General features: G+C 42.2%; 1 protein-coding gene across 1 annotated transcript in view; it reads left to right on the forward strand.

Moving 5' to 3' along the window:
• The window catches only part of LOC124802630 (serine/threonine-protein kinase Sgk2-like), a 103,342-nt gene that overhangs the window by 19,817 nt on the left and 59,521 nt on the right, over positions 1-24,004 (forward strand). The window contains exons 3-5 of the mRNA XM_047263524.1: positions 9,647-9,742; positions 10,053-10,195; positions 23,639-23,791. Coding sequence (XP_047119480.1) covers positions 9,647-9,742; positions 10,053-10,195; positions 23,639-23,791 — 392 coding nt within the window. The remainder of the gene's footprint in view (positions 1-9,646; positions 9,743-10,052; positions 10,196-23,638; positions 23,792-24,004) is intronic.

A 24,004-nucleotide genomic window follows, 5' to 3' on the forward strand; every position in this document is an offset into this window, starting at 1 on the left:
ATGTAATATGTGCCTGGATGCTTTCAGTCATGTCCCAATGTTTTCCTTTCATGACTCCTTTTAACCGAGGAAAGAAAAAAAAAATCACGGGGAGGCTGGCGAACCAATGGGGTCTTGGTCCTGGCCAGGAAGTCATTGACAATGAGGGCGCTGTGACTCGGCGCATTGTCATGGTAAACTTCCCACATGTCCTTGATGTCGCTTCGGCAGCGCAAGACCCCCCTTCTCAGTCTTTTGAGCACTTCCAAGTAGAAAGCCGAGTTCACTGTAGTCCCAGTAGGTACAAATTAGTGGTGGACAATGCCTCTGATGTCAAAGAAGACAATGAGCATGGTTTTGATCCTGGACTTACTCATGCATGCCTTCTTGGGATGGGGTGATGATGGGGTGTGCCACTCTGAACTCAGCCTTTTTGTCTCAGGGTCGTACTAAAAAATCCATGACTTATCACCAGTGATAACTGAGTTTAAAAAATGAGGATCATTTTCACGCATTTCCAACATCTCTCGGCACCGAAGCAATCGCATTTGCTTGTGTTTGTCGGTCAACACTTTTGGGACGAGTTTGGCACACATCTTCAGTCACAATGCGGCAAACGGTTGTTTTTGACATGTTCAGAGAGTGTGCTATCAATTGAAGGCTCAGCCGTCTGTCAAGAGTTCAAACAATCGCACGCACGCGTCACATTTTCGTCGACTCGTGTGGTTGATGGCAGTCCACTGTGAGGTTCGGCGGTGCTCTCCTCTCGGCTCTCCATGAACGACTTGTGCCATCGGAAAAATTGTGATTTCGACAAGCAATCAGTCCCAGAGGCATGCTGAAGTAATGGAAATGTTTCGGTGGCGGACTTCCCACCAAGTTTAACACAAAATTTTATAGCGTACTGTTGCTCTACAGAATGATCCATTGTGCCGTGTTACATAAACTCAAAACGGGGCTAATGGAAACGCACATCCTGACTGTCTGGCAGATTGCAGCCGATTGAGATGAAGAGCGTTTTGAAGCTAACGGCCCCCTCCACTTAGCCCAGCCGGTTACAACACATTGTGGTGTACTGTTGCATCAGAAAAAAATTAGTCGCATTAGTTATGGAACACACTCCGTAAACAGGTGCATGCACATTGTCCTCACATTCTTCGGTATGGCAAAAAAGCTAGCTGGATTTCATTTACTAGTTATTCTAACAGTTCCACTCCCTCTTCCACCATGTGGGCCAGCCTCCAAAGTTCTCTGGGACCAAGGTCCATCCCCCAATTTCCGGCCTGTTAGCAGCAAACAATGTCATAGTGGACCCAGTTGCTATCCCCAACACCTTAGGCCACCATTTTGCTTGAGCTCCTCCTCCTATCATCTTGCCTCCTTCCATTGGAAATGAGCCGAGGAGGCTTGAGCGGTACCCTTCTCTTCTCAGAATCAGGAGTGCTACAATACTGCTTTTACTATGAGGGAGCTAGATCATACTCTCACTTCATCCAAATCCTCTGCTGCAGGGCTAGGCAATGTTCACAGTCAGATGTTCAGCATCTTTCTCTTTTGGCTAAGCACTTTCTTCTTCACATGTACAACCGCATCTGGGCAAGGGCATGTTTCCCAGACGCTGGCATGAAGACACTGTCATACCCATACCTAAGACTGATACGGACAAGCACCTTCCTTATTGCAACTGCTCCATTTCTCTCACTGGCTGTGTTTGCTCAGTGATGGAACATATGATTCATGCCTGGCTGGTATGTTGGCTCGAGTCTCACAATTTACTAACTACTGCACAGTGTGGCTTTTGAGCGTGCTGTTGTGCAGGTGAACATCTCGTCACTTCATCCATCTGTGTCATGAATGGAAATACCAGACTGTGGCCATGTTATTCGATTTGGAGAAAGCCTACAACACCTGCTGGAAGACTGGTATCCTCCTTACTCTCTATATGTGGGCTTCTGTGGCCGCCTGCTCCGTTTCCTTCAGGCATTTTTAAAAGACTGTGTTTTCAAGGCATGTGTGGGTTCCGTTCTGCCTTGTTGGACACCTTTACCCAGGAAAATGATGTGCCTCAGGGTTCCATCTTGAGTGTCATCCTTTTTGCTATTGCCCATACCCCTATAATGGCATGTCCCCCGCTGGGCATATCCAGCACCCTTTTCATTGACAATTTTACCGACTATTGCAGTTCGCCATGGACTTGTCTCATTGAGCAATATCTTCAGCAATGTCTTGATTATCTTGACTCGTGAAGCATGAACAGTGGCTTTCGCTTTTTCCCTGACAAAACTGTTTGTATGAATTTCTGGCGGCACAATTAGTTTCTTCTGTAAAGTTTGGAAGGTAGGAGACGAGGTACTGGCAGAAGTGAAGCTGTGAGTACCGGGCGTGAGTCGTGTTTCGGTAGCTCAGTTGGTAGAGCACTTGCTCGCGAAAGGCAAGGTCCCGAGTTAGAGTCTCGGTCGGGCACACAGTTTTAATCTGCCAGGAAGTTTCAAATCAGCACACACTCCGCTGCAGAGTGAAAATCTCATTCTGGAATTTTTAACAGTTATTTAACACAAATAGCCTGACTCCATTAATTCCTCATTTTCATACTCCTCTTTGTTTACCAGTGGCACTTCAACTAAATTGTACTTAACTGAGCATTATTTACTACAGACAACCCAGTCCATTGGAGTTGATGTACTCTGCAGAAAACACCCCACTCGCATTGCCATAAGTTTGCTAAACTTCCATAGCTTGCCACTCATAGACTTCTCTACTTTGAATCATCACGCAACAGAACTAATAAAATAATGTCGCAAAGCTCTCTCTCTTTAAAAATTCCTGTAAAAAAATCATCTTTTCACAAAAAGTGGCCCTACTTAGTTGATCTCTTAATTTTGGCACTTCTTTTCTTTACTCCCTGTTTTTGTGTGTTATCCAGAACTTCAGCTTTGCAGCAAAAGTTTCCCTTATGTTTCCCCAATAAATACCTCCTTTAAACTATTCCCACACTAAACCCACGTACAGAACTAAGACGTACAATATGTTGACATGTAGTTACACCTATTTGCCTCACTTTATTCCTAATCAGAGATTGACTTCTTCCTGCACTGCTGTGTTTCTCGTGACAAGTGATAATACATACTGTGAATTGAATCTTGGTGATTTTGCCCGTAGTTCAATTGGTTTGTTCTTCATGACAGATGGATTGCTGACAATGTTCCCCTGGCTCCGCCATGTATCACCGAAGAACAATTTTTACATGACGCTGCCTTGTACCTCCATTAAATATTACATTGCAAGTGTCATCACTTTTGTGAACCTTGTTATCCTTAGGCACACATTCCTAAAAGGATTCAGCCGTGCCGGCCGATCATTAGCTTGACAAGCATTTTTTCCTCTTCCTTTTCTCCCTCCTTCCCCCCTAATGAGCCGGTGCGCCCTCAGGATCTCAGCATCTGTTTGCTGGGTACAGGCTTGGTGACCCGCTGGTTCCTGCTGGGGATGGGTAAGTGGCACCAGTCCTCTGTCACCGTAAGTTCTGGGTATGCTTCAGTGACCACCATATGGTGCAGCATTGGAACGTTGTGTGTTGCAGGAAACGGGGATCTTGGCTTGATCACCCAGAATGTAAGGATGGTAAAAATCTCTATAAAAACCTCATGGTCTCAAGGTGTGATGCGTGCCAATGAGATGCACGGCTGTCGAGCTGGAAAAGTCATTAGTGGGCAGCCTCCGGGGAACCTTGCCCTCTTTAGTTGTATAAGGCATGCTGGGCTCTGTGTAGATGGACCTTTATTTATTTTCCCTAGCTGTTCACGGGACCAAGATGGGACCTTCGAAATTTTCTCTTCCTCCTCCCAGCGGAATGGGTGGGCACTGGTACGTACCAACACCCATTCTAATGGAGGACTTGGGTAGTCAGTTTTGCAGACTCAGTTGATGTTAACAGGATGCACACTGTTTGTCAGAATATGTTTGTAATATTTAAGAAGAAAAAGGGCAGCTTCAACAAAGTTTCCTCTTTTTACATTCAAAAGGATTTAGAGGGGATTGCTGGACATTTAAAATCTGTTTGGCGGGTGCACAATGGGATGCTGTTGGTAGAAATAGCTAGTTCACAACAAGTAAGGAACCCCCAGAAAGCTCAGTGCCTTGGGGAGTATGCAACTGAAACTGAACTGCACAACACCTTGAACTACAGCAAAGCTGGTGTGACTTGCAGCAATCTGGTTGACATTCCTCAAGAAGCACTGAAAGCTGACTGGTCCTGGGAAGGCATTGTTGACATGAAGATGTTATGAAAAGGGTGGATGGCAATCTTGTCAAATCAGTCTTTTATACATACATTTAATAGCAACAACTTTCCAGAGCTGGACGCTGATGACTGCACAGTTGAGTGCCCCACAAACCAAACATCATCATCACACTTCCAGAGCATGTCAAAACAGATTTCCTTCGCCTAAGCGTATGACCTTATTTATTGAACCCAATGTGCTGTTTTAAATGCCAGCACTTCGGACATACTACTCTCATGGTTGTAAGGGAGAAGCCACTTGTGGCAGATGTGGTAAAGCCACACATAATGGAGTCGGTTGTTCCTCTCCTTCAAAGTGTGTCAACTGCTCCGAGGATCACCCTGTCTGGAGTATGGATTGCAGTGTGTTCCTTGAAGAATGGAAGACCCAGCAGATAACAACAAAGTGCATCCCACATAGTGAAGCCAAAAAGATGTACAAGGCCATGTAGCTGTTCATGTTCGATGCCCCCTTTGCTTCCTTCCTCAAAAGCCAAGAAAGCCGATGCTGCTACACAAGTGGAGGTTGCTAGTACCATCACTAGCACCTGCACTTGTCAATGCACTTGCGCTGCTGCAGTTACTTTGAAGCCGCCCCCCCCCGCCCCTCCCCCAGGACTTCAGAAAAGGCTGTGGTTGCTGACATTATAGAACTGCCCCCTCCAAAGATCCATTTTTATCCACTGTCTGGTGCTGCCATTACCACTTCCACAGTTGTTGCTCTGAAGACTCCTTAGACAAATAAATCAAAGTCAACGGTGAAGAATCACTCACTGACAGAGATGAGAAGTACACAGTCCGAGATGATGTGGACCTCATCCTCTCTGACATCTCTCTCAAATCTTCTTGAGAGGTGATGGACCTTGATGTCACACTGGGGCCATCATCTTGCCCCAAGACTGAGCCTTCATCCATTGCAGTCTCCCTTCTGCAGTAGAAAGTCAGGATGAAAGTGCTACCCCCATGATAAGTGGCACCCATCCTACAGTGGAACATTAATGCAGTCAGGACACCTGTGGAGGAACTGAAACTCCTAGCAGAACAACATCCTCAGCTTGTGTATGCAGGCAACACATTTTAAAGCATCTAATGGCCCTGTGCAGTGAAACTATACACTCTGTCACAAGGATAACCTGCCTGCGGAAAGGGCCAAGGGAGGTGTCCTTGTGTTGTCTATAATCTGCACCATTGCCCCCCCCCCCCCCCCCAGCCACCTCCTCTGGCTACTGTTAACCTGCAAGTAGTTGCCTTTGAAATTCATGTGTGTTGGAAGATCACTGTTTGCTCACTATATTTACCTTCACAAGATGCAGTAGAGTCTGATGCTCTCACAGACCTTATAGAACAACTCCTCTGACCATTTCTCCTAATGGTAGACTTCAGTGTTCATCATGGTCTTGTGGGGCTCGACATCTTCTTGCCCTCTGGGTCAGGTTTTGAAGAGCCTCACAACATGTCATGATCTGTGCATCCTCAACACAGGTACTCCCACTCTTTTCTGTGCCACTAGTGGGTCATTCACAGCCATAAACCTCTCTTTCTGCTCTTCAGCCCTCACAGACTGTTCAGTGGGAAGTCGTTGATGACCTTCATTCAGTGATTAAGTCCCACTCCACATTGACATACTGAATGGAGCAGCACCTGAAGAGAATCTAGAAAAATGGATAGTCAGCAGTGCTAACTGGTTGCTGTCCAGCCAGTTGGCTGTGTTTGAACACCGCGAAAGTGCCCACGAATGGGTAGCTCATGTTACACGAGTGATCCAAAATGCAGCTGACTTATCCATCCCAAAGTCCTCAGGTCATCTTGGGACATAAGCTGTACCTTGGGGGTCAGTGAGTGCCACTAGGCAATCCAGGACATGTGTGCAGCTCTTCGATGGTTTAAATACTGTGCAACAGCATACAACCTCACAGCATTTTGGGTTGCTAGGGTAAAGGCTTGACACATAATTAAGGAGAGCAACCATTCGACTTGTTCTACAGAAGTATGGGAAGCCATCAGGAGGATTTCTGGTGAACAGTCATTTACAAATAGCAGTAGTGCTGAAATAGGGGTGTCTCCAGTCAATACCCAGAGATGTCATTCAGATGATGGCAGAGCATTTTGCAGCAACTATTGCCAATACCAATCAGCATCTGGCGTTTTGCTGATACACTACAATTGTAGAGAAGGGCGAGTTGGACTTCAGATGCAACAATTGAGTCTTACAGCTACCTTTGCTCCATGTAGGAGCTGGAATCGACTCTGTCCGAGACTCATGATTCTGCACCCAGTTACTACCACATTCAGTACTGCATGTTTCAAAAATTGCTTGCATTGTCAAAGATAATCCTCCTCGAATGTTATAATTTTATGTGGCAGACAGGTCACTTCACCAGCTCGTGGAGAAAGGCAATTATGATACCTCTCCTCAAAGCAGAAAAGGACTGCACTTGTCTCAGTAGTTACCATGGTATCGCCTTAACGAGCTGTGTAGGAAAGACCCTGGAGAAAATAGTTAACCATCGTCTGGTCTGGTTGTTAGAGACCAGGCAACTCATTAGCTGATCACAGTTTGGATTTTGGATAGTTTGGTTCACTGTCGACAACTTAACACTGCTAGAGGTGGCTATTCAGCAGACTTATCTATGCAAACTTATTTGTCTTAACGTATTCTCAGATATGAGTAAGGCTTGCAGTACTACTTGGGGGTTTGTGGGCTTAATTTTTTTCTCTATACTGTTGCGATTACCACACCTGAGAGACCTGAAAGCCAGAACCCAGAAGGCACTGAATATCTTAAAGTGCCTTAGCCACAGATCTTGGAGAACAGACAGGGCGCAGCTGCTCCAGTTTTATAAGGTTGTCGTGTTCATGGCTAGACTATGGGTTCACAGTGTATGGGTCAGTGAGGCCTTCCTTTCTGTACATTATTGAAGCTACTCACCTTGAGGGGGATTAGGCTGGCCACAGGTGCTTACAGGATCACCCGCATACCCAGTCTCAGTGCTGAGGCTGGGGAACCGCCACTCAACTTCTGGTGGCAGCTCCTCGTGGTGCGTCAGGCATGTAAGTTCCTTGCAGCTCTGATTTCATCTGCATACCACACTGTTGCTTGTCAACTTTTGGAACACCTTTTCTCTAATCATCCAAAAACAACAAAGCTGTTTGGGATCTGTGTGCTGGAGTGCGGAACACTTACAACCCCAAATCCAGGATTTTAACCACCTTCACAATGGTTGCTGCAGAGGCCCAGAGTAATTTTAGATTTGGTGCAGTACAGGGGTGATTGCACTACTGCTAATGTTTTAATACAATATTTTCTGATATTTTAACTGTGTACCACTACTCTACAGCTGTCTTTAGAGATGGGTTGAAACAGGGGGACTCCATTACTTGCTCTGTTGTTTTCCCTGATCATTTTCTCAAGGTCAGACTGCCTTGCAACTTTACTGTTTTTGAAGCAGAATTATATACGATCTTTCGGGCACTGGAGCAGATGAGATATGCTTAAAGTGCTAAATTCCGTGGCTGTTCAGAGCCTCAGAGTGCCCTTCACTCTCCACAGTGCTTGTACCCAACAGAGAAAGTACTCCAGAATATCCAGGACACCCTCCTCTGACTATAATGACTGGGGAAGGTGGTGTGTTTCTGCCTGGTACCAGGGCACATGGGTGTTGTGGGGAACAAAGGGGCAGATGTAGCAGCCTAGTGGATGTTTGTGATCCTCAGTCATTTCAATGTGCTATCCTGCTGCATACTACCTCCTTGTGGAAGTAACAGATAATAAGCTGCGTATAGTAAAGCCCACTACGTGGCCGTGACATACCTCCTTCCAACCATGATGGCAGGATGAGATTTGCCAATATATGTACCCTCTATTATAAGTGATTTTGAAATGAATGTATTAGAGTTTAAGGTTTTTGGTATCTGTCCAAATTATTTCTGCAAATTTTGGTAATGTTATTAATGTGTTAACAGGGGGACAGACTCACCCATGTTGTTTGTAAGTAGTCAGCCTGTCACATTTCCCATTTCCCTGTGCCCGTCTTTCAGCTCTTCTGTGGTTTTACTTCTGTTGTAATCCCATGTCTAGGACCTTTCACCATTCTCTGTTGTATTAAGGCCTTTGAGATAGAGTTATTGTGTGGGTCAACATGAGTGAGGTGGGAGTGAGTGAATGAGTGTCATTTTATGGGTTTACTCCTCACTGTGTGACAATTTTAGTCATTTTGGTTATTTTATTGTTGTGCTCGCTGATGTAATAGTATTTAATTTGGTCCCTTACTACTAATGTGTAGTTGTCATAGTTGTGCATGGAAAATTCTGGATTGTTAAGAAGAATTTTGGTAGGTTATAAAGTAACAGGTTGTTGTTCATATGAAAGCAGCATAAAATGACATGTCTTGTAGACATGGTGTCACGTATACTCTGTCAAAGTGTTACGGTTTTTGTTCTACAGAGCCTTTTTGTGTGGCATATTTGTTGATTTTTTTTTTAGGAGCTTACATACTCCATTTGAGTGACTTCCCTGGTTTGCTGATAAGACTGAGAATATGCCATATAATAATACTTTTTCACTAATGCAAACGCAACTCTCACACACATGACCACAGTCTCTGACATCTGAAGCCAGACTATGAGCAGCAGTTCCTGATGGGAGAGACAACCAGTTTACTCCCACCCGGTTGCCTCTCTCATCTTGCGTTGCTGCTCGTAGTCTGGCATCAGCTGCAAGAGACTCTGTGTGTGTGTGTGTGTGTGTGTGTGTGTGTGTGTGTGTGTGTCTGTGTGTGTGTGTTTTTGACAAAGACGTTATTGGTCGAAAGCTCATTTTGTGACAGTCTTTTTGTTGTGCCTATCTGCGACTCAGCATCTCTGTTTTATGGCGAGTAGCAACTGTCCTTTCCATATAATTGTTACATTCCATTCTGGATTTTCCATTCTATGGTACGAAATTCATTCTCATCAATTTATAAATGGCATATTTTCACCTGTTGAGTTTAGTGTGTGTTTCATTTATAATTCACCGAAGACTTCTTGGTGAGCAGTGATCTATCAACAGTTGTTATATTGGTACTCCTTTCTCCATTCTCATGCAGACTCTTCTCTGTGCTCATTCAGTCTCACATTAATTTGGTGACCAGTCTGCACCCAAACTGTACCAAAGCCTTCTCTGCTTCACATCATTCGACATTCCTACACACAAATGCTTTTTCATTTGATTTTATGACTCATTTGGTATATGGATTTATTGCCAGATGAAAGGTAAAGCTACCTTATTAGTAAAGTGTGTGTCCTTTTTCACATAATTTGCATATGATCACTGAGAAAGCTATTTATTAACATACAATTCATTACGTAGAGAAACTGAATTGTGATTATTCTATATGATTTCATTTGCAGGTTTACAAAGTGGTTGTCGGATGTGATGGGCGTAGCTGGTTTGTGTTTCGCCGCTACAATGAATTTTACAAATTGTCTGAAACCTTAAAGAAGCAGGTAATACATTTTATGTCTATTATTATTGTCCAATGATAGATAAAGGTGAAGCTAAAGATTTATTTTGGAACGTGGAAGTCAATTTCAGAAGATTATCGTAAAAAGTATGAGGGCAGATGATTGAACAACTCAGATACTTTAAATGTGATTGCAAATACATTGAGGCAATGTGTGAATGCTATAGTGCATATACATTCATTGGTAATGTTTAGTCAGTTTTGATGTTTCCCCTTCATGCGGACATTTGGAGAGGTTCGGCATATAATAAATGTTACTGATGTCATTTTTCCATATTTTCCCCCCCCCTCAGGTTCCAGCACCACAGCTAAAACTTCCAGGCAAGAAACTGTTTGGAAATAATTTGGATCCAACGTTTGTGCAGGAGCGACGTGAAGGTTTGGATGCATTTGTCCAGTCCCTGATGCAGGAAGGTGGTGGCAGACTTTTGCGTTTGTAAGTGTAAACAGAACTGAGAGATAAAAATGTGTTTGCAAAACCTATCATTTATATATGTTAAGCATCTGTTTCTATCTGGCCACAACAATTGTTACTACCAGACTTTAACTGTATTTAGTCAGATTTTATATTCTAACATCTGCATGTACAGAGCAAAAGTTATTGCAGACAGAAATCTAGCTCTAAGGGGACACAGGCTCTCCCTGTTCCCAATGTGCTGATGTTTGTAAAGTCTGTAGTAACAAATCTCTCTCTCGGCAATAGCCCAGGCAGCAGCCTCATCCACTTCACTCTCTGCAGCCCTCTATCTGCTCTCCTGCACATTCAGTTATAGTGCAATTTCTGTGTTAATACCATTACTCTATATCAGCCGGAGCTGTGAACAGTGGACTGGATAACAACACTGAAAGAGAAGTCTAGACTTCACAAAATAAGCAAAATCCACATATATGTGAATGAAATGAAAAATATTAAGTTATTAATTTTACTGCTGAAGTACTATGAAGAGAATGTAATGTTTATGGCTCCAGCAACAAGCCATAACAATGAAAGAATTAATCCTGTTGAAGGTATTAAAGACAGTTAAGTCTGTGGCGTGCAAAAACAAAACACACAAAATGGTGAGAGGACAGTGATACTTCTAAACACAGAAACAAGAATATATTTAGTGCCGTAAAAGTGCTGTGTGGAAAAACTTAACACACACACACACATGAAAGAAGATGAAAAAGAATCAAACAAACAACAAAAAACCTGACATCTGAAGATGCTTTAGAATAAAGCAAAATGTATCTGGTCTTATTAAGACTTTCATTACAATTGGAAAAGATGGTAATTGACCTATACAACTTGTATTCTTTCACAGTTCTAGGAAGTCAGAAAATTCACTTGCACAGTGCTGGTTTTGGCAGGTTGATGTAGGACTGCTCCCTGCCTTCACTGATTTTATTTCCCACTTTATGTTTTTGAAGAAAGTTTGTAATGGATAGTGTCAATAATTTACAAAGACTTAAGGAGATAAAAAAATCACTAGTTCAGATATATTTTCTGAATGATGTATTACCAGCAAACGTCAAAAAACAATTCTGTGCCATCACTATAATAATGTTAATGTAGGCTAATAAACTGTTCTTCATCAAGTCATTGGATCTCCAGGAGTCATTTTACAAAATGGTGGTGGTCCCTTCCTTTATCTTACATAGTGAATGTTAGCCATATTTGTTTTTGAGACTAGTATTCGTGCAACATAGACGTAAGAGCTGATTTAGCCCATAATTGTGGATGACGTCTCCGCAATGGCAGCAAATGCATTGTCTCCAATGGCAGCATCAGGTGGAGCAGGAGCAGTGTCTTCCACTGCCAAATCGCATCACGGAACTCACGCTGGTTGTCCCAACAGTGCTCATCTGTCAAAGGCTTCAATTCAGCAGTTTGTTTGGGGAAACACTACAGCATCTTCTGAACAGCCTGTATTTTCACTATGTGATTTTCACGTCTTTGGTGACCTAAAGAAAGATGTGTGGATGTCAGTTTCAGTTGGATGAGGAAATGCAAGAGTGGGTGCGATTATGAATGCGCAGTGGCCGATCATGTTCTACAACACAGGAATTGATCATCTCGTCTCCCAGTGGGATAAATGTCTTAACACATGTGGTGATTACTTTTGAATGGAACCAATCCATGGTCCTGTTGCGGGTGTTTGGTTTTCATTTGACTGATCCTTCACACAGTGAGTGAGGAACATTAGCAGCTATCAGGAAACTGCAGAGGTAGCACAATAACAACAATATTTTGGGTTCCGCCACCCTCCTTTCTCAGTATGTGCTTTCAGTATTTACCAATGACAGTGCTGCACCAATAACAGACTGAAGGTTTTTACACAGTAACTCCACTCCCCCCCAAAAATGTGGGAAAATAGCCTTTTGTAAATGAATGTCACACAGTGCTCTGACTGTGTTAAACCATTCAGGGACATCAGTGGAATTCTGAAGATCTCAGCAGAAGGATGAAAATGTTGTGCAGTGAAATAGTTTGGAGAGGGAGAGGGACATGATGCAGCTTAACAACTCAGATGATGTTTTTTCATCAGTGACAATGGCCACGAAAGCCTGCAGACTTGTAGTCTTAAAATAACTGTACTTTTCTTCCTTCCTAATGTCCTCCCACTGCTGATCTTTACTTAGACTTAAAATAGAATATGCAACACACACTAAATTCATCCTGATACGTGTCATTAACACATTTTATATCTGTGAAAGAAGACTTGAATGAACAAAATACATTCTTACATCTCCATAGTGAATGGATAATTGTGCTCAGAATTAAGACAGTTGGGCTGTTGCCCCAGAAGAGAGATGGGATGATGACTGAAGAATTCTAAGACATTTTCAAAAGACCCAATGTAAGATGTGCAAAAATGGTTATCTGATAACAGGAGATTTAAAACGGGTTGGAAACAGCCCCACGACAAATGTTGGTGGTTCAGTGTAATGGATAACAATAAATATAGGCCAAAGGCATTCTCATAATAATGATTTAAAGCTAACGAACACTTTCTTTGGGCATATATAGATTCACAAATGCACTTGGTCAACCAGAGATTCTGTCACAATTGTAGTCTTTGTGATAGAAAATAAACAGTCTTGGCCTATAGTGCAAGAGACAAGAATATTGAGAAGTGCAGAGGTTTCCTCAGACCATTTCTTGTTAGTCTTGAAAATGAAACTACGTAAAAGAAGGAAGAAAAACATAAACAAACTAATTTTAAGGTACATTAACTTAGATAATAAACATTGACTTACTATATCAGAAAAAGCTTGAAGAGTAAATAAGTTTCAAATAAAAACTGAATATCAACACCCAGGAATGGAATAAAATAAAGGAAGCGCTAATTAAAGCAGCAATGGAAGTATTTGGCACAAGAAAGATCCCCCCCCCACAAGGGGTGTGCAATGCTGGGGTGATGAAATATGCAGCCTAACTGAAGACAACAAACATGTGTACTTAAAAATGTTACATTTCCCATACAATCAAGGTGTTAGACTATATTATAAAAGGAAACCTGCTTTAGTGAAATGAGAAGCTGGGCAAGTTAAAAAACCATAGTTGGGAAAATATATTAAAGATATTAAACATGGGTTAAGACAGAGGTGGCCAAAAATTCTGCTCGTGAGCCATGCTCTTGTCCAAGGGCCATGGCATTCAGCCTAGGTGCGTGTTTCTTCCACCGCCACCCCAACGCTTTTTGAGTAAGAGGAGGGGGAAGTCAAGGAAACTGCGAACAGACTGCATTTAAATGGCAGTGCTGTCGCCCGGCGTATGATTTGGTTCTAAATTTCACGTTCTCTACAACACAGATCATAACTGAAAATTATTTTTGGCATGCTAAAGACACAGACAATTGTACTGATTTTCACACTCAGGTTGTCACATGATCATGACTTGTATAGTTGACATAAAGGTTTTCTGACACCCAAATCTCTAGATGTGAGACACTCAGATCAGTACCATATATTGTGTGTCAATAGAGTCAACCAAAACACCGATTTAGTTTGTGCTGTATACTATCGTCCAGTAGAATATGTATAAATGGTAATTAATAGTAACTCTTAAAACTACGGAGTGTAGGAAAAGCATATCTGTGAGCTGTTATGTGAAGATCTGTGATAGGTGAGTTGGTAGAGCACCAGATCGTTGTACTAAAGGGCCCGAGTTCGAAACCCAGTTTGGCGTTTTTTAGCAGTTTGCATTGTATATTCTTATATGGGAGAACATTTAATGTCAGAAAAAAGGACCTTTCGGAGTTCGTAGCAGTGTTCTTTTGGCAGCCTGGTTTTCTTTGTTAGTTGAGGGTAGCCAACCTATAGTGTAAATTTGTATAGATAACACAATATCTCTCTATACAAATGTACTCTGTAGGTTTGCTACTTTCAACTAACAAAGCGAAAGCAGACAGCCAAAAGAACATTCCTACAAACTCCAAAATGTCCAACATGTGAGAAAAATGTTCTCCCATATAACAATCTCACTTGTAAACTACCGAGCGAGGTGGCGCAGTGGTTAGACACTGGACTCGCATTCGGGAGGACGACGGTTCAATCCCGCGTCCAGCCATCCTGATTTAGGTTTTCCGTGATTTCCCTAAATCGCTCCAGGCAAATGCCGGGATGGTTCCTTTGAAAGGGCATGGCCGACTTCCTTCCCCATCCTTCCCTAATCTGATGAGACCGATGACCTCACTGTCTGGTCTCCTTCCTCAAAACAACCCAACCCAACCCTCACTTGTAAACTGTTAAAAAAAAAATCGCTAAACTGGGTTTCGAACTCAGGTCCTTCAGTACGATAATCTGATACACTACAGACTTGCCTACCACAGATCTTCAAGACAATAGCTCGTAGATACGCTTTTCCTACACTCTGTAATTCTGATGTTACTTTTAATTACCATTTACACATGTTCTATTGGATGACAGCACACAGCACAAACCGTGTCGGTGTTTTGATTGATACTCTATCGACACACGTTTGGTACCAATCTGAGTGTCAGACATCTGGAGGTTTGGGTGTGAGTATCATACCTCATAATAATGTAAAAAACACTACACTGGCGAAACCAATGTTTCGGCCACAGTTACAGTGGTCTCTTTCTGGTAGACCCAGAAAGAGGTCACTGAAACCATGGTCGGAACAATTGTTTCTCTAGTGTAGTGCATTATTATTATTATTATTATTATTATTAATATACTTTTTTATTGAAAACTTGTATGTCAACTGACTCTGGCCACGTACAGCAACGCAATCGTGCGTGACTTATTTAGTTTCATAACTGAAAAAACATCTTGCACGCGTGCGCGCACACGCACACATGTTGCTCAAAATATTAACCACTTCTATTACGTGTTTATGAAGATGTGGAAATTACCTGAGGAAAGCAGCGTAGATGTCCTGGACAGTTTTAACATAATCCTTCTCATTTGTCATTCCCATTGATTTTTAGATGGATGTAACTATAGATAGCTACATGGCCTCCTCTTGTGCAAACAGCCAGTGGACCAGTGAATGTCCTTAATACCATGAACAAACAGCAAACGGTAAACAGCACTGACACCATGATTCTGCTGAACTGGAGAGAGTTGTGGCAGCCAAGAAATGCCACACTGCAATATTCAATGAATGTTGCACTGAACAGAGATGAGACAGGCTGCACACCCTGCATTTGTGAAATTTGGCATTCCATGGCTGGCCCTGGTAAAGAGGAGGATAAGTTGAAGCATTTAAACAAAAAAGATAAGACAATGTAGAAATATACACAAATATCTGAAAGTAATGGCTTGCAGTACTACAAAATCTGTGTACAGATGCGTGGTATACTCGGACAGTTCTGGCTAAAGCAGATAGGAATGTAGACGTATTACACTGGAGGAGCTACAGTATGCAATATCTAGCAAGAACAGGAAGAATCCAGGGTATGACATTGTAGAACTGTTAAAATACATACCAAATATTGCAAAATCAGGAATACTGAATTTTATGAATGTGTTCTGGCAGTCCAAATGTCCAATTTATAGGAGAGGAAATAGACATGAATGTCAGAGCTACTGAGTTATCAGCAATGTAGGAAAAGGTAGATTGCTATGTACCATAAAGATGTGTTAAGTTGAAGACAGGCACAATTAAGACACTTACATGTCAGCTTTCAGCCACAGCCTTTGTCAGAAAAAGGATTCATTTACACAAGCAAGCACACCTCGTGTACACACAACCGCCAACTCCAGCAGCTCGGACCAAACTGCAGCTGTCAAATGGAATGGAAGCAGCAATCTGGAGGGTGGCTTGGAAGGGGAAGCGATAGCAGGTGCCCGATGTGGTTTTCACCCAGGAAGATCATGCTCGAACTGTATCTTCACTATGACACAACAAATAGAAATACTCCATGAATTCAATTTACCAACTTATCATGCCTTCATTGACTTAGAAAAGGGGTTTAATGAAATTTAATGAAACAGAGGGATTCCATCTCATCTTAAAAGAGCTGGAAATTGAAATAAGAACACCGTGAATTCATTGTCCCAGGAAGAGGAAACTTTATTGACACATTCCTGGGGTCAGATACATCACATGATCACACTGACAGAACCACAGGCACATAGACACAGGCAACAGAGCATGCACAATGTCGGCACTAGTACAGTGTATATCCACCTTTCGCAGCAATGCAGGCTGCTATTCTCCCACGGAGACGATCGTAGAGATGCTGGATGTAGTCCTGTGGAACGGCTTGCCATGCCATTTCCACCTGGCGCCTCAGTTGGACCAGCGTTCGTGCTGGACGTGCAGACCGCGTGAGACGACGCTTCATCCAGTCCCAAACATGCTCAATGGGGGACAGATCCGGAGATCTTGCTGGCCAGGGTAGTTGACTTACACCTTCTAGAGCACGTTGGGTGGCACGGGATACATGCGGACGTGCATTGTCCTGTTGGAACAGCAAGTTCCCTTGCCGGTCTAGGAATGGTAGAACGATGGGTTCGATGACGGTTTGGATGTACCGTGCACTATTCAGTGTCCCCTCGACGATCACCAGTGGTGTACGGCCAGTGTAGGAGATCGCTCCCCACACCATGATGCCGGGTGTTGGCCCTGTGTGCCTCGGTCGTATGCAGTCCTGATTGTGGCGCTCACCTGCACGGCGCCAAACACGCATACGACCATCATTGGCACCAAGGCAGAAGCGACTCTCATCGCTGAAGACGACACGTCTCCATTCGTCCCTCCATTCACTCCTGTCGCGACACCACTGGAGGCGGGCTGCACGATGTTGGGGCGTGAGCGGAAGACGGCCTAACGGTGTGCGGGACCATACCCAGCTTCATGGAGACAGTTGCGAATGGTCCTCGCCGATACCCCAGGAGCAACAGTGTCCCTAATTTGCTGGGAAGTGGCGGTGCGGTCCCCTACGGCACTGCGTAGGATCCTACGGTCTTGGCGTGCATCCGTGCGTCGTTGCGGTCCGGTCCCAGGTCGACGGGCACGTGCACCTTCCGCCGACCACTGGCGACAACATCGATGTACTGTGGAGACCTCACGCCCCACGTGTTGAGCAATTCGGCGGTACGTCCACCCGGCCTCCCGCATGCCCACTATACGCCCTCGCTCAAAGTCCGTCAACTGCACATACGGTTCACGTCCACGCTGTCGCGGCATGCTACCAGTGTTAAAGACTGCGATGGAGCTCCGTATGCCACGGCAAACTGGCTGATACCGACGGCGGCGGTGCACAAATGCTGCGCAGCTAGCGCCATTCGACGGCCAACACCGCGGTTCCTGGTGTGTCCGCTGTGCCGTGCGTGTGATCATTGCTTGTACAGCCCTCTCGCAGTGTCCGGAGCAAGTATGGTGGGTCTGACACACCGGTGTCAATGTGTTCTTTTTCCATTTCCAGGAGTGTATATGAATAAAAGACTACAAAAAAAAAAAAAAATTGTGGGCAGCGGACGTAATACGGCTGAAATAAACCAAGGAGTCCTTTAACTCCTTGGGGCATTTTTAGGACACAAGCTCATAAGAGATAAAATCAAAATAGACAAGCAGATCATAGTACAAGTTAAAACATTTAAATATTTAGGGTGCAGAATTACATTTGGGGAAAATAATTAAACAAAAAACAAGTTTGACCTATTCAACTAGTTCTGTGGAACTAGAAACAGAATTTTGGGAAAGTACGTCTGCAGAGCTACTCTACTGAAGTTTTATAAGGTTATGACTGTACCTGCTCTGCTCTATGGATGCAAAAACTGGGCCCTTGAGAAGAGAGGAAAGGAAAACAGAAGCATGTGAAATAAACTTCTTTGATATGTGGCTGGATATACTTTATCTATGACATTCAAGCTTGAACTGAATAAGGAAACATAATAGACACAATAAAACAATATCAGTTAAGATGGAAAGAACCCCCAAACTGTGTGCCAGATGCAACAGTCACTAAAACCATGAAACGGTATAAACCAAGAGGCAAAAGATCATTTGGAAGACCAGTGAAGAGATGGCTTAACTAATTTTGAAGGAGACAGAACAGACCTATAGGCTGGATCTCTGGTGTAGGCAGTGATGGTGAAACAGTTTGTGAGGTAACAGGCGAGTTGTGGCGCCCTGAAAATATTGTAATTTTGTAGTTGGCATGGCCACATGGGCCGCTCGGCAAGCCGACGCTCGTTAGCAACAATGTGGTGCCGAACATTAGCTGGAGCAAGGGGGGTAGCCCCAGGGCGTGGCCCAGACCAACCGCGTGGCTGGGAATTCCACGTTGATGCTGTGTCGCGGGAGGTGCTTTGTGTCGATGAAGGATGTTGTATGCTGGGGGTGCCAAAGATGGTGGACTTCGTGAAACCATAATGGCAGACATTTCACAGTTCATGTAGAAATTAATAGTATCCAGAGGAATCATGATACCTCAAAAAGAAACTTGTACATTAACATTATTTTCATGACGATTCTGATGGTGTAATCAGGTTTTCAATATCTTCATTAGTTTAAAGTTTAGTATGTGACTGTAAATTATACAAGTAACACCCACCAATGAATTTACAAAATCTAAATGGTTCTTCCAATTTTGTCGATGATGTGTCTTTAGAAAGCTATTAGTGTAAACCTAAGTTCGTATGAATTACAGGCATGTAACTTGAATAGTACACGAGTTGTTGAAGGTCAAAGTGGCCGATTACTATTGATCGCATCAGGCCATAAGCACTCCACAGTTACGTGGCGGGAAGGGAGAGGGGGGGGACGGTAGTAGCATGCTTATAAATATATTTATTCGTTTATCTCTTTGTTTATATCCTGTTATATACTATTCATGAAGAAATTGGTCAAATATTTACTGTGTTTTAGAAAGCACAGGCATTAGGCTACTGGCCTACTTTTGTTTCTATTCCTTTGATATATGTTTATTTCATTTGTTTATGTATTTAATAATGTGTGTTAGAGCACATTTATGGTCCAGCCATAGGAATATTTATTTAATTTCAAGTTATTTAAACGTAAATCCAGTCTTTCGTATGTGTTTCAATATGTTTGTGAGTGTGCATTGGCTTGGATACATGGCGGGAGCACTCTCGCCGATCACAGCGCTCGTTACTACAGTAGGTGAGTACTGAAGTAAGTGGTGGAGGAGGATTGGGTGCACACAGGAGACGGGGTGTGCTGGATGGGAAGGCGCGGTGGACGGGTGCCGGAAATACGCGGAGAGTGTTGAGCAGTTTGCACGTGGTTGCGGGAGATAGAAATATTTCATAGTGCCGACTTGTGCACTTGTGAGATTTTCATGGCTTCTGCAGTGAAGACGTAGTATGCATTTAGAAGTAAATATCTCATGAGCTATGTTGTTGCTCATAACTAATTACGTAAAGTAGGACTCTATTGTTTCCCCGTTATTCAACTTATATTTTATTTAATTGCTGGACCATCGACACCAATAAGTGTTTTGCAGTAATAAATGGCATTCTTAAAGGTACTTCTGCTACCTTACTCATCATTTAAAGTTGTTAAAAATATTATCTGCAAATTTTATTTAATTGCAATCTTTGATTTATAAGTTTTTATATTCCATTCAAAATTCACAGTTGCCGAGTGATAGGAACCTTCGACCATTCGATTAATGTGTACATTCATATTATAGACTGTAGACTCAGCAGTATTTGGCTTGTAATGTGGCAACTATGTATCCCAGGCAGAAATCCATCTCTGCCCAAACTCTTTGCCTTTACAAATGTCTGCTTGTGTCTGTGTATGTGCGGATGGATGTGTGTGTGTGTGTGTGTGTGTGTGTGTGTGTGTGTGTGTGTGTGTGTGCGCGAGTGTATACCTGTCCTTTTTTCCCCCTAAGGTAAGTCTTTCCGCTCCCGGGATTGGAATGACTCCTTACCCTCTCCTTTAAAATCCACATCCTTTCGTCTTTCCCTCTCCTTCCCTCTTTCCTGACGAAGCAACCGTTGGTTGCGAAAGCTAGAATTTTGTGTGTGTGTGTGTGTGTGTGTGTGTGTGTGTGTGTGTGTGTGTGTGTCTGTCTGTGTTTCTATCGACCTGCCAGCGCTTTCGTATGGTAAGTCACATCATCTTTGTTTTTAAATATATTTTTCCCGCGTGGTATGTTTCCCTATTATATATATATTAATGACTTGCCACTCTGTATTCATGCAGATGCAAAGATAGTTCGTTTTGCCGATGATAAAAGTATAGTAATCACACCCAACAAACAAGAATCAGCTGGGGAAATTGTAACCAATGTCTTTCAGAAAATTATTAAGTGGTTCTCTGCAAATCGACTCACTAAATTTTGAGAAAACATAATGTATACAATTCTGTACAGTAAATGGCATAACACCATTGATAAATGAATTGGATGAAACATGTTGATGATCTGCTGAAATGGTTAGGTTCAGCTACTTATGCTATTAGGGTTATTGCAAATTTTGGTGATGTACATATCAGTAAATTAGCCTATTATGCCTATTTTCATTCACTGCTGTCATATGGCATCATATTTTGGGGTAATTCATCATTAAGAGAAAATATATTCATTGCACAAAAGCATGTATTAGAATAATAGCTGAAGCCCACCCAAGATCACCTTGCGGACATTTATTTAAGGAACTCGGGATATTCACAGTATCTTTGCAATACATATATTCACTTACGAAATTTGCTATTAATAATCCATCCCAATCCAAAAATAACAGTGAAGGGCATAGCTACAACACTAGAAGAAAGAATGATCTTCACTATTCTGGGTTAAATCTGACTTTGGTACAGAAAGGGGTGAATTATGCTGCCACAAAGATCTTTGGTCAGTTGCCAAATAGCATTTAAAGTCTGACAGATAGCCAACCAACATTTAAAAACAAATTAAAAGAATTTCAGAATGGCAACGCCATCTGCTCAATAGATGAATTTTTATATATGAAGTAGTAACTGAAAAAATTAATTATTTTGTGTAAAGAAAACTTACGTTAAAGTGAGACATTCCACATCATTATGAAACGTCGCATTCATGACCTACAGAACAAGTATTGATGAATGAATGAATAATATGGACAATTGAATGCCCCTCTGTCACAATAACTTGTAAGAGTCAAGCCAGTGTATTCTGGGGAAGACAAGACATTGTACTATTTCTTTGAAACGTATTAAAATTAGTTGACATTCTTCAAACGACTTCTTTCGTTGATATAAATTACACTGTTGATTGGAAGAAAGTACCTCATGCAAAAATTTCTTCATAAATTATTTATATCTCTCTTATGGAAAATGGATTCCAGGTCTGCTTATATAAAGCAGCATTGTTTAGTCTACCAAGTTGAGAAGTGACTGTCTTTAAAATTTCAAATAAATTATCTTCATCATGTAAGAACTGCTTTTCCTGTCTCTAAAATAATGACACACTACATCGATAAAACTTGGTCAGCCACAGATACTCAAAATATCACTTTAAACGGGTTTTCTTTTTAAGTAGTGGTTGATATCAGCTATGAGAATGTAAGATTTATGAATCTTTAAAATTCCTGTGACCACTTTCATGTCGAATGCATCTCTAACATGAAACTGTTAATAAGTAAGCTTTGCAGATTCTGTAGCTGGAAATAAAGTTTGTGTAATCGTGTTGTTCTGTGATTATTTTCAAATGACCACTAAGATCAAATTCATAGTGACGCATGTCCATTGTCAACAAAAGATTAAAATAGAAGACCTATTCTTCCATCAATATATCACTCATTGACTTTCAAATGTTCTTTCAAAGTAAGTCCAATGTCAAAAACTTCTGTATAGTTTGTTGGCACAATTACGAGGCTGTTCAATAGACATAGTTAACACACATTTAAATAACTCTTTTTTATTTACAAGATATTGACATGACATACAGTGGTCATCCAAGCTCAAGACCTTCTTTTGAACTGATTCATTTCCATAAATTTGTGGGAAATGGGGTACTGGAGGTGTGATAGCAGAATAGTGACACACCAAAGAGATAAGATTTCTGCACTGCTAATTACTGAGCACAATATGTGACTCGTGTGAGCATTACAAGCATACTGCCTCTCACTCCCTCCTCGGGCAGCAATCTTCCTTTTCTCCAGTCAGAGATGTTACGCTGCCACAAATTCATTTTAGGCACTGACTTTACATTAATACACAGAGGGGAAGCTGACAATAATGACAATTTGTTACTTCAGTGGTGTCAAATGGGACCTCATTGGAGGAGGTCTGTTGTGTTTTCTGATAAAAGCTGGTTCTGTCTGGGTGCTGGTAATGGCTGTGTACTGGTTAGGAGGCGGCCCGTTGGCATTGAAACTAGCTCTCTTTGTGCTGGACACACTGGACGTACACCTGGAATTATGGCCTGGCGTGCAATTTCGTATGACAGAAAGTGCATTCTTGGGCTTACCCCCACACACCCTGACTGCAAATTTGTATGTCAGTCTGGTGGTTCGACCTGTTGAGGTGCCATTCATGAACAGTTTTCCAGGGAGTGTTTCCCAACAAGATAACGCTCACCCACGTACAACTGTTATAACCCAAAATGCTCTACAAAGCATTGACATGTTGCCTTGGCCTGCTTGATCACCTGCTTAGTTTCCAATCAAACGCACATGGCATATCATTGAACAACAACTCCAGCATTGCCTGCAGCCAGTATTAGCTGTCCCTGCATTGACAGACCAAGTGCAACAGGGATTTAACTCCACCCCACAAACTGACATTTGGCACATGTACAACACAGTTCATGCATGTTTTCATGCTTGCGTTCAACATTCTGATGATTACACTGGTTATTGGTGTATCAGCTTTTCACATTTGCAGTGGCGTATCTCACACATTAACCTGTGGTCTGGCAATGTAATCACTTAAATATGTTAAGTAGACCAATGGAATCTCAAAATTTCAGTACTCCACATTAATTATGTTTTGATGTGATTTTTTTCCACTGTATGACAAGGCTAAGGGTGGACCCAGTACTGATACCAGTGTGACACCTGCAGTGGTTAGTCCTCCATTTTGAAAATGCTGTTTCATTCTGTACACTCCCTGAGCTTCGTAATGTAACACACTGCATCCTTTTAAGTACATAGGATGAAAACTAGTTACCAAAAAGATCTCTGATACCCCAACATTTGAAATTCTGTAGGAGAATACTGGGAAAAGCGTGATAAAAACTTTTGACAACTTGCACCAAATACCAGTGACAGTATTTTCATTTCAGTTTTGTATGACCTAATGAATAAAGTGAAATGCATGTAATAGAGGCTTTCATCCAAGTAGTCTGATCTTTTTAATGAAAACTGTAATATAACATATGGATTTACAGAATGTATTACTTTTGTGTGAAGATTTTTAATTTTCCTTTCTCAGTCACTGACTGGATGCATTATAATTCTGTATTTCTTGTAGGCCTGAGGTACGGGAATTCTTCCAGCTTGATCGTAATCTGGGTAGCCTATCTGAAGATGGGGAAGGTGATGGAGATGGAGACAGCATAGAAGGTACTGATTCTACGTCAGAACCAGCACCACAAGTTAATTTAGGACCATCAGAACGCACTTCGTAAGTACTGCATGTAACTGCCCTCTATCTGTAAACTTCCCCTGTGGAACTCTTGACAACACATTTTAGTTCCATAGCTAAATTTTGTGATGAACTGTATATTGACTGTAGACAACTTCACTATGTATAAAATTGGTGGTCTAGTGCCATGAATAATAATAATAATTTAGTAATGTGCTGTTACTGTTTCTCGAAGTTAGAAAATGCACAATT

This window comes from Schistocerca piceifrons, chromosome 6, assembly GCF_021461385.2.
Source record: "Schistocerca piceifrons isolate TAMUIC-IGC-003096 chromosome 6, iqSchPice1.1, whole genome shotgun sequence".
Taxonomy (NCBI): domain Eukaryota; kingdom Metazoa; phylum Arthropoda; class Insecta; order Orthoptera; family Acrididae; genus Schistocerca; species Schistocerca piceifrons.